We start from the raw sequence: 10844 nt of genomic DNA on the forward strand, positions 1-10844 counted from the left end.
ATACTGTTCTTAAAGCAAAGACACAGATTAGATTTCATTTCTAAAGTACACTCTATGGAGAGAATAACACATGAAATTATGAGTAAAAGTATACATTTTTAAAAGATATGGGCACCTCAAAAAATGTATTAAATCATTTTATTTTATTTAAACAATTATTATTATTTATTTATTTTTTTGTATTACCCCAAAAAGAAAAAAAAGGTGAACGGAAGAGAAAGTAGGAGGATTACATTTTCTTAAAATAAATTATGTATTTAAAGGAAATGTTTATTTGCATAATTATATTAAATGTGTTTTGAATTGAAAGAAAAAAAAAATTAAATTTAAATTTAAATTTTAAAAGGGCAAAATATAATATTTAACATTATTGGTTTAATGTTAGGTGTTTTCGGGTGTAAGAAAAGCATCATTCAAAAGAAATACATTAACCAGCTGAACTTTTTTAGTGTTTTATTTGAATTATTAAACAGTTTTTTTGACTTCTCCTGCAGGTCAGTCCTTTGTTCCAGAAGTTGGAGAACGAACAGATCGAGGTTCTGAGGAAGAGGTTTGGAGGACAACAGGTTTGTGAAAAAAAAACACGTCTATTAATTATTAATCAGCATTTTCAGGCAGAAACTGCAAAATTGTGTTTTCTAGACCAGACGTGCTTGAAGTCCTGACAATTATTTCAAAAGTAAAAATAATATATGCTTTAAAGAATATATATATATATATATATATATATATATGTGTATATATATGTTATGTGTGTATGTATATATATATATATATATATATATATACACACATATATATATATATATATAACACACACACTTGCACACAGTATACAGGTATTTAATTTTTTATATATTTTTTATACTTTTATATATTTTTCATCTATATTTTAATGCTTTTTATATAAAATCTATAACTTATATTTATAATTTAAAAATACATAAAAACATTATTTTTTTTCCATTTCTGTACAAGGAACCTGAACAGCACACACACACACACACACACACACACACACACACACACACACACACTTATTTAGGACAGAAAGAAAGAAACAGAAAGTCTGATCTGAATTAGTTAAAACGCTTTCGATTTCTGAGCGTTATTGTGAATTATGCTTTTTAAAACGCAATCATTTATGCATTAGCCGTTTAATTTTTCATTCTTTTTTTCCTTTTTTTCCTGCTTTGGCACAAGCCAGTATTTTATTCACACGATCAATAAACACAAGGACGGAGAGGTGTATATAACATTACTTTATCGGTTCGAAATAGCTCTTTTTGAAAGGAAAGTGGCCGGGCGAAAGATAGAAGAAAGGCCCATTATATGAGCGAGAGCTAATGATGGAGGTGGTTTGATGGTGTGATTTAATCTGCTCTTTCTCAGCCAGAAGAGGAGAGCGCTGAAGAGAAGGTAGACACGCGTGTGACTCTGTGTGTGCTCGCGGCTTTGTCTCCGTTTTCACTAGAACTGACTGTGAAATCGATTCGGTGATGATGTCTATATTCAAAGAGCGCCGGCTCTGGATCAAAGCCCTCCGCTGTCAGTCATTCGCACACAATCTGCCCCCGGCTGCTCGGAGCCCAAAAACATCTGAAAGACAACAAACCGCATTTTAGATTCCTTTTAACGTGTATTTAAGAGGCCGCTCGACGCCTGCGTGCGCTGACATATTAACCGCATGCGTGTGTGTGTGTGTGTGATTGCTCTCGCACGTTAACGTTGCCAAACCCGAGCGGGTTTTTATTTCCTCAAATACCAATTATCGAATGGTGTTTTTGTCGCAGATTAAAAAAAAATAAATGCATGCATTTTTTTTTGTTTGCAATTAAAATATCTAATGCATTTAAGCGAAAAAAAATAAATGCATGTGTTTTTGTTAATAAAGTATTTCCTGTTATTATTATTGAAAGCAATTTTTTGGTTTGCATTTAAAATCTAATGCAAATCAGTTATATTTAAGGTTTTTGTTAATAGTTATTATGCGTTTTGTTAGCAGTTCAGATATTTTCTGTAATTATTGTATATTATTTTCAAGATAAAAACTAAATGCATGCTTTTTTTTTTTTTTTTTTTTGCAATTAAAATATCTAATGCAGTCACGTTACATTTAAGCTAAAAAAAAATAATTGCATATGTTTTTGTTAATGAAGTATTTCCTATAATTATTGAATGCAATTTTTTGGTTTGCATTTAAAATCTAATGCAAATCAGTTATATTAATAGTTCTTAACATATTACCAGGACAAAAATATTAATGCATGCATTTTGTTAGTAGTTCAGATATTTTAGTTAAAAACTAAATGCATGCTTTTTTTGTAGTAATTAAATTATCTGTATAATTGTTGCATTTTCTTTTTAATTAAAACGCACGCAAAACAAATGCATGTATCTTTTTTGTGGCTATAACTGATCTCTTTGCTTTCATTCTGATAAATGCACGCACAATGCACTGTTTGAAACGGATTTTTCTTCCTATTTCTAGACTCCGAGTTCCAGCAGCGCCGCAGTCGAGAGCAAACCCAAAGACGCTTCGGTGAATGTAAACGCAGATCCAGAGAGAGCCAAACAGCTGACGGCTTTAGTGGCAGAACAAGTACGAACACACACACACACACACACCTTTGTGCATATATATATGTCACATAAATATACTGAAATAACTGTTTATACATTCGCTTTTCGGTGTAATAAAATAAAAGTGCGTGGTCCGTGCGCGGCCCTTTTAGTCCAAAAACACTTGCTTTAGTAAAAAATTGTTTTTTTAATTATTTTAAAATATATATATTGCAAATTAAATCATATATTTAATTTGATAATATATATTCATATATTATATATATATATTTATATATATATATATATATATATATATATATATATATATATATATATATATATATATATTACAGATTATATTACAAACTAAAAATACATTTAAAAAGTGTGTGTGTGTATATATATATATATATATATATATATATATATATATATATATATATATATATATAAAATTTAACCTGAGAACACAGTGACATTGAGATTTTAAATTTTTTTTCTCATTTAATTTTAGTGAAATCTTCATTTTCATTTCCATGTTTTTACAGTGGCGTGACCCGAGAACATACCGACTCTGCGTTTTAATTGTATTAAAGTCTTTTTTTTTGTTAAAGTCGTGGTGTTTTCGCAGGTTTGGGATTCATCGCTGTGTGTTTTGTGTTTCAGGGAAATAAGGTACGAGTCCTAAAAACTCAGAAAGCCGAGAAGTCTGTTATCGACAAAGAAGTCGAGACATTGCTGGACCTCAAAAAACAACTTTCTCTCGCGGAGGGCAAGAACCCGGAGCCGGCCGCTCAGAAAGGGAAGAAGAAATAAAAAGGTGATCACGAGGAAAAATAAAAAAAATCATTATACGGGAATATTTTCTGAACTCATGCTGCACTATTTACCCACTCCTATAAAAATACAACCTATCCTTTTTAAAAAAAAAAATGCCATGAAGTCTGTTAAATGATCTTTTTAAAAATGCAATAAAACCAATGTTTCTCATCGTCTCTTGTTACTCGACCGCATTTTATTCACACAATCAATAAAACACAAAGACAAAAAAACTCAAAAGACTCGGCTCGTTTTAAGATTTTTAATAACAAAACGAGTGTAATACAATTCCATAAGTAAGGCTAAATAAAAATGTGTCTACTCTAATACAGTAATTCGGCATGCAGGTTTATTGTAAGATTAGGAAACTACAGTATAAGGTGAACGACGATGAAGATGAGGATGATGATGATGATGGGATACATGTGTAGAAAAATAGGCATGAGGCAGAGAGCGTGTTATAAACTGCTAGCTCTAAAAATTCTGGAAAAGTTTCAAGAGAAGAAAGTGAGAGCAAAAATCGCTACGAACATCCATTCACAAGTTCCCCGTCACACACACACACACACACACACACACTCTTAGAGGCCTCGGGTTGGCGGTGAGCTGCAGAGAGAAACGCTCACAATCGTTCGCTATAACAGTCCTGAGCTACTAATCTCTGTCAACTAGGGGTGACCTCGCGCGGTTAAAGCCCTTCGTTAACATGACGTGAATTAAAACAGGCTGGTTTCAGTGAAATGCACCTACAATCACCGTCACCGATACTATCGGCTTCCTTCCTTCTTTATTATTGCAGTTCTGCCTCTCGTCTCGTCTCTCCGCTACGTTTCCCTCAAGACTCCTCGGCACTGATGAACAACCGGCTCTCAGTCACAGAGAGCTGATTAACCTTTGGGTAGTTTAATGAACGTTACAGCGCTGTTAGCGGCCCACGAACGGCCGGATGCTAAAGAAAAAATGCGCTTTCGGTAGCCCTGCAATTTCTTGCATTATGATTTTTTTATGACACGCTGCAAAATGTTGCTGTCTTTCACTTTTGCTGATTTAAATGTTTAAAGCGTCGCTTTAATTCACTTCTATTCTAATTGATCTTTCCTTATTTCCTTTTGATATGGGAATTACTTTAATCTTTAATCTGAAACGTAATTCATTGCAGCATTTAATTCACGCTGATTTAAATAGTCCTTCAGTCTTTTTACTGCTGATAGGATTCAGCTTTAAATCAGGCTTCACCTTTCTTCCTTGCTGTAATGTTATTGTTTTTTGTAACAGCATTTGTTCAGCTGTGGCACGCATTAAATGTTACAATTTAACAAATGATATTACGAATAAATATTACTATTAACGTTTTATTTTCCCCCCTTAAATTAGGCTTTTAATTTAAATTAGAAATTCTTCATGCAAAATCTCATCTTCATATATTTTTAGATATATAACGCACATCTTATTTTTACATTTATTTGTAGCGCAATTTGTTTTATATGTAGGATTTTCCTTCGCGCCGATTTTAACGTTTAAAATACAGCGTTCATAATCTTTACTTGCTTCGAAAAAATAATTAAAATGATATTTTTCTGATATTTTTATTTCCTCGATCTTCGAACGTTTTGTAGTTTGTCAGATTGTAACATTGATGCATTGTGTGCATGATTTAAATGCTTTAAAAAAAAAACGCGCTGGTCGTTTTTAATTCACAGCAAACAAAAGTTTGAATTCTGCCTTTTTTTGGTAGACAGTTCTTTTTTTTCTAAAATCGCTCGTTCATCAACTTATTCGTTAAATCGTATCATTCTCCTTTAAAAGCGAGGCGCTGATTTAAATGCATTGATTGATTTTCTCGAACCGAAAGCGCATTTCTTCTCCTGTGCTCTGCATTCGGGCCGTGCTTGCGTCGGCCTCCACACTCTTTTCTTTCTTTTTAAATTAGTCTCGGCCTGACTTTCTCTTTCTCTCTCGGCGGGAGTCGCTCCGGCGAACCTCCTCTCAGTCCCACGTGTCTTTTATCTCCCTCTAAACGTGCATTTCACGGCGGCCCCGGGCTCCTTCACCTCCTGGTGTTGACGAGTCTCTCGATGAGCGCCCGGCGCGTCCGCTGCACCTCCTCTCCCAGACGCTCGATCTCGGCTTTGAGGCGCTCGTTCTGATCCGTCAGCTCCTGCACTTTCCTCTCGTTCTCCTGCTCTCGCTCGCGCCGGCTCTTCTTCCCGGGGGACGGAGAGCAAGGCGCTCCTCCTCCTCCTCCTGCGCCTCCCGCTCTGTCGCCTCCTCGTTTTCTCTTCCCCGGGCGAGCGGAGACGGGAGGAGACGGCGAGCGGGACGCCGAGGAGCAGGACGAGGTGTCCGGGACGGTCGGGAGCTCCTCCTCTTCGCTGGCGGAGGGCGAGGGAGGCGCGTGATGGGAGACGTGGTACATGGTCTCCACCGAACCCACGCCGCCTTCGCTGAGGAGCTCGAAGAACTCGGGCGGGAGCAGGTCTCCTCCGGACGAGGTGTGCTCCGGCTCTCCTCCTCGGCGCTCGTCCTGTCTGGGCGGCGAGTGGACGACGGGCGGCTCGTCGGTGACCCGCTGCACCCCGTCGCCCCAAACCTGGCCCTCCGTCAGCCAGGTGAGCGAGCAGCTCTCCAACACATCCAGAAACTCCGGCTCCTTCTGCGGAGAGCGAGAGAAAGCGTTAGAGCCGCGAAGGCCGAGTCAGCTTTGGGTCGTAAAGGTCAAGTGAGGCTTATACTTTCCATTCATGCATTTAACAATTGGCTTGAAAATCCGAGGATGCAAAAAACACCTTTAAAGTCGTCTTAATTAAATTCTTAGCAATGCATTACATTTCGATTTATTCACTTTAGGAAACGAAGGATTTTTGACCCATACAAGTATTTTTGCGCTCAAGGGTCTCTGGAGCACAGGTATAACTCTAGCAGTAGACAAAATAGGCAAAATTATTTTTCTTTTCTGCTCGAGCTCCGTGAAGAAATCTTGTAGTTTTCATAAACATGCTCAATTTTCAAAACTTCACTTTTGATTAGTAACACGCATGGCTAAGAGCTTAATTTGGGCAAGTTTAAAAGGAGATTTTCTCATTATTTGTATTTTTTGCTCGCTCAGATTCTGGATTTTTTAATTTCTCAGACAAATATTGTCCGATCGTAACAAACCAGACATCAATGGAAACCTTACTTAGTCTTAATTTTAACCAAACGGACCTTTACAACTGGCTTTGTGGGCACAAATTGAACACGCTGCGTGTAATAAATCGTAAAAGCAACACTCGTTGTTCAGTTAAAGTCAGTTCATCATTGATTCTGTGATTTGATTCATTGATCGTTCAGTTCAGTTCAAATCAAATCTGTGCGGTAGGGTTGGGTATTGTTTTAATTTTCTCAATACCGATTCTATTTATCGATTCCCATATTCTTTTCCAAAGTCGAGCGTTTAGATATCAAACATGTTTATTAGGTGTCTCTTATTGCAAAACATTTAATGATCGTTTGAAAATCAACCCGTTTCTATAAAAACTGACTTGATTATGAGCTGCTTAATTCCAAAAAAATTGAGACTTTAATTTATTTTTTTGTTTTAAATGGAGGTTGTAGTTCTCACAGTTCGGAAGAAAAAAATATGAAACCGCTAAAAACCTCAAGGAATTTATGAATGGAGTGATTCAATGACTCAAGATTTACTGGATGAATCAGTGTTTTTGAACGAATCTTCTGAATGAATGATTCAAAGACGAACACGCCACATAAAAAAAAAAAAAAATCAGCGGAAAAGTTGAGTTGTTGCAAACTATTTTAGCTACGTTCGAAAATAATAATAATAATAATAATGTTGAAAGCGAGTAAACTAAATTTGTTTAAAATACATCGCAACCGCTTTAAAAAAACGACAACGAGTAAATCCAACGAATCCGTTTTTTTTAATCGATAGGCGGAATCGAAATAAAATCGCTACAAGTATCGGATTCAAGTCTTCGACCGTGGAATTGGAGTTTATTTTCGATTCCCAACCCTAGCGAGCGTCGAGCGGCGTTTGACGTTACTGACCTCGGAGCAGGGCGGGGCTCTCGTGAGCTTGGCCCCGCCCGCGTCAGATCCCAGTATATCCTGTAGGTCCTCATACCACGCCTCCAACTCTGCACCACACAGCGGCCCCACGCCAGGGGGGTACAGCCACTCCGCAGTCATCGCACCAATCAGTCGCTATCCACAGACACAATACGATATGCTCCCACACCTAGCACACCAGACCTGATCGAGAAAAAAACAACAAAATATGAAGGAACTGTGCAGAAGAAGTAGAAAGCGACCTCTGCGTGCCTCGCCGCGCGTCTAGCGGGAGCGTGAGTGCATCGATGCGTCAGCGGAGCGGAGCTTCACCTGCGCCGGCGGGTTTGGGAAGAGCTGATTTATCTGGGTGACCCGCTATTATACGCGACATTAAGATTGACTGCTCGGCCACCGCGTGCAACAAGGACACGTAGCGCCGAACGGCGTTACTGCACAACAACAAACCAAGCGCTTTGGAACAGTGCATGCACGAAGTCAGAAAATCTGTTTAGTGTTGCTTATCTTACCGCTCGCTTTAGCCGTTAAGTATGTAGATAAGTATTTAAACGAAGAGGAAGGTATGAAAATGCTCACCTCGAAAGTGTCTCTAGTCAATCAAGTTTGAATGTGAGTCGTTTGCGGTAAATTGTCCCAATGATTCTAGAGAAATAAAACATGGGGAGAGCTCAATCCACAGGTCACTGCAAAGCTATTTAAAAATAATAATAAATCACACAAAACACTTAAATGTGAGAAACAAAGCACGGCGCAGAAATAGGAATTCTGGATCTTTAGAGAGGGAAAAAAAACTAATGTTTCAGGACGTGACCCACAGCGATTACTGATTGTTTAATCTTTTATCTAAAATTAGGTCATTGCAATTTTTTTTTATGTAAACAAAGGCGCATTGTGTGCTCGGTGGCGCCCCCTGCGTGAGTCTGCGTGCGCGCACACGGCGTCTGTCAAAACAACCCAGCGACTCTCATCACGAGAAGACGTTCAAGTTCAGGGGGGAAGAAATATCAACGAATAAATACACAAACATCGCACAACTGATCGGCGAGCTGTAAATACGACCAGAGGACGACAAAAAGCGGTTCAGGTGTCCGTCTGAGAATGAAAACATCCCTAACACAAACACCTGAGGCACACCCGGGATTTATTTTATTTTTTTAACACGAAACAACGTGGAGTGAAGCTCTATAATTAAAAAGTAATTTTATATTCTTCAAATGTGTATGTTTTTTTTAAACGATGCGCTGTTTATTCGCTGTAGTCTAAGCTTTAGCGTCTAAATCGCAGTTTTAAGCGACAGGACAGTGAACGAAACAAACGAGGATTGACTTTTCGCGTCGCTTAAAAGGTTTCAATAGATTATGTTTTATAAAGCGCGTTCATTCCGGAGCCGCGCTTCGCGAAACTGACAGCGAGCCAATGACGTCATGGAATCAAAGTACAGGAGTGAGGAAACAAAGGGCGCGCGCGCCGCCCAGAAATAACACTTTTAAAGTACTTTGGCGATATAAAAACGCGACGGGGCGTCCGCCACGGCCGCTTCCGTTTCGTTTTCGCGAGGTGTAAAAAGTTGCGCTCCGCTGACAAGGCGTCGCCGGCGACCGACGTCGCAAAAACCGTTAAAAATCAAACGTCCGTTACAAAAAGTTGTCGCGTGCGCGTCCGAAATGCCGCGGACGAGCGAAAATGACAGCTGTCACCGCGGAAACTGTGAGGCGAACGGCGTTAAACGAGGACAAAAAGCGCAACAGTGCTGCGTTAAAATGAAGAAAACGGACGGCGGGCGAGGAAAAAAAACCCTCCCGCGAATCCGAAGCTGAGCAACTGTACTCCAAAAACAGCTCGGGATAGTCGCCAGAACTCGCGCGCTCCCGATTTCCAAAAGGAAAAGCGCGACATACAGCAGCAGGAAAAGTACCACAGAACACAAAACAAGGAGAGAGAAGCGGAGATGGCACTCACCCTTTTCTTTTTATTATTTCTTTTCCTCGGCTGCTTTGGATTCAGGGTCTGTGCGTGTTTTTGTAGAGATTGGTGATAGCTCATGTTAACCATTGTTCAGTTGAAGTCACCGAGTGTGGATTTCGGAAACTCCCGGGGACATTTATAGAGTGACTCCAACCGAACTCTGGGGGAAGGATCTCAAGGCGCAACCTAATAGAGATTACGAGAAACTGACAGGAGATGGTCGGTAGCTTGGGCCAATCGCGCGAGGCGGTGGAAACTCTTCTGCTTAGAGACATCCAATCAGCGGCCGCGCTCGGCGAGGGGGGCGGGACTTCATGACTTTGCTGGTTGTCTCGCTCCGCGCGAGTTTGTGTGAGCAGGAAGATGTGATGCAGTCATAAGACGGCCAGGACGAATTTGGGGCGTAAGGGAGTCACATGAAAGGAATGATGCAATCGTTGGCAACCGGTTTCTAGTTGGAGATAAGACTAGCAGAGCCCGAGCATGTTTTATTAAACAACCTTTCGTTAAAAAGAAAAAAAAGTGGCGAGCTACCTTATAAGGGTGTAGGAAAATGTTTCCATTTTTGCTTGCGTTCGCATATGCGCCTATAAAAATAGGCAACGTTAATATCCGCGGTCGTCGTGTGATATTGTACGCGTTTATTCGCCCTTTTTTCATCTTTAATAATCCCTCTCTAGTGACCCGAGGCGATTCTTTCATGTTTCCAAATGCATCGAGTTCAGCACTATGGAATGAGGATATTCCATAGGAGTTAGAAGGATCCCACCCCCTCAGACATTTCTCTCCAGTCTACATAAACAATACAGACACTGCATCAAACAACTAGAGGACTCGAATGGTTAAACCGTATCGCCTTACCCTTCAACACACCTGTTTGTGATTACCACACGAGCTCGTAAAGTTGAAATGGTAAAGGTCACTATCTAGTTCACAGATTAGTCTTTAGGAATTAGTTTGGGAGTGTGTCCATGTTGCGTTTCCCCCAACGTGGATCCCAAAGGCTATATAGGGCACTGAAAGTGTTTGATTCAAAACATTGTTTGGCTTTTTCCGTTTGGTTATCCAGTTTTTTATTGTAGATGTTAGTGTACTGACATAACTTTTTAATTGCTTTTAAGTGATATGCTTTATTGCGGCGACTTGGGACCGGTGTAACCGCCCTAAAGGCATTTTTTCCCCTCAACATGCATCCTATAGCCTGGATTGAGCACTCAAAAGTGTGCATGTTTCAGAATGTTGTTATCCAAACGCAGCGTGTACAACATTCTGCTGTCGTTGAAATTATATATTTCACTTGGAGTGACCTGTAACTTTTCTATGGGTTTCAGCCGAACCCTTAAAAAATCCCTGTAAGGGACAATATTTGTCCCAAAATGGAGATGCACAGATGTTTCGGAACATTATTCCAATTTTCAGAACGCCGTTGT

At 39.5% G+C, this 10844-nt stretch overlaps 2 protein-coding genes across 3 annotated transcripts in view; one reads left to right on the top strand and one right to left on the bottom strand.

Annotated features, from left to right (window-relative positions):
* The window catches only part of mars1 (methionyl-tRNA synthetase 1), a 22944-nt gene extending 19384 nt beyond the window's left edge, over positions 1–3560 (top strand). Inside the window, 4 exon segments of the mRNA XM_043232173.1 lie at positions 495–566; positions 1393–1419; positions 2492–2602; positions 3232–3560. Coding sequence (XP_043088108.1) covers positions 495–566; positions 1393–1419; positions 2492–2602; positions 3232–3381 — 360 coding nt within the window. The 3' untranslated portion in view covers positions 3382–3560.
* A 72-nt stretch (positions 3561–3632) lies between these two features.
* Positions 3633–9568, bottom strand: ddit3 (DNA-damage-inducible transcript 3). 2 transcript variants are annotated; one of them, XM_043232174.1, is made up of 4 exons: positions 9409–9566; positions 8026–8091; positions 7429–7632; positions 3633–6037 (listed from the first exon to the last, which is right to left on the bottom strand). In XM_043232174.1, exons 3-4 carry the CDS (start codon positions 7567–7569, stop codon positions 5432–5434), a joined length of 747 nt encoding a protein of 248 aa, XP_043088109.1. In that variant the 5' UTR covers positions 7570–7632; positions 8026–8091; positions 9409–9566; the 3' UTR covers positions 3633–5431. The 2 variants fall into 2 exon arrangements, with proteins under 2 accessions (XP_043088109.1, XP_043088110.1); XM_043232175.1 differs by lacking the exon at positions 8026–8091 and having other exon boundaries at positions 9409–9568.
* Between the last annotated feature and the right edge of the window lie 1276 nt (positions 9569–10844).

Source organism: Puntigrus tetrazona, unplaced genomic scaffold (assembly GCF_018831695.1).
Source record: "Puntigrus tetrazona isolate hp1 unplaced genomic scaffold, ASM1883169v1 S000000513, whole genome shotgun sequence".
NCBI lineage: Eukaryota > Metazoa > Chordata > Actinopteri > Cypriniformes > Cyprinidae > Puntigrus > Puntigrus tetrazona.

Excerpts from the sequence above, each read along its gene's own strand:
- ddit3 (XM_043232175.1), bottom strand. The coding sequence starts at position 7,569 with ATGACTGCGGAGTGGCTGTACCCCCCTGGCGTGGGGCCGCTGTGTGGT. Across the intron at positions 6,038-7,428 it reads GAGCCCCGCCCTGCTCCGAG|AAGGAGCCGGAGTTTCTGGA; the intron begins GTCAGTAACGTC and ends CGCTCTCCGCAG.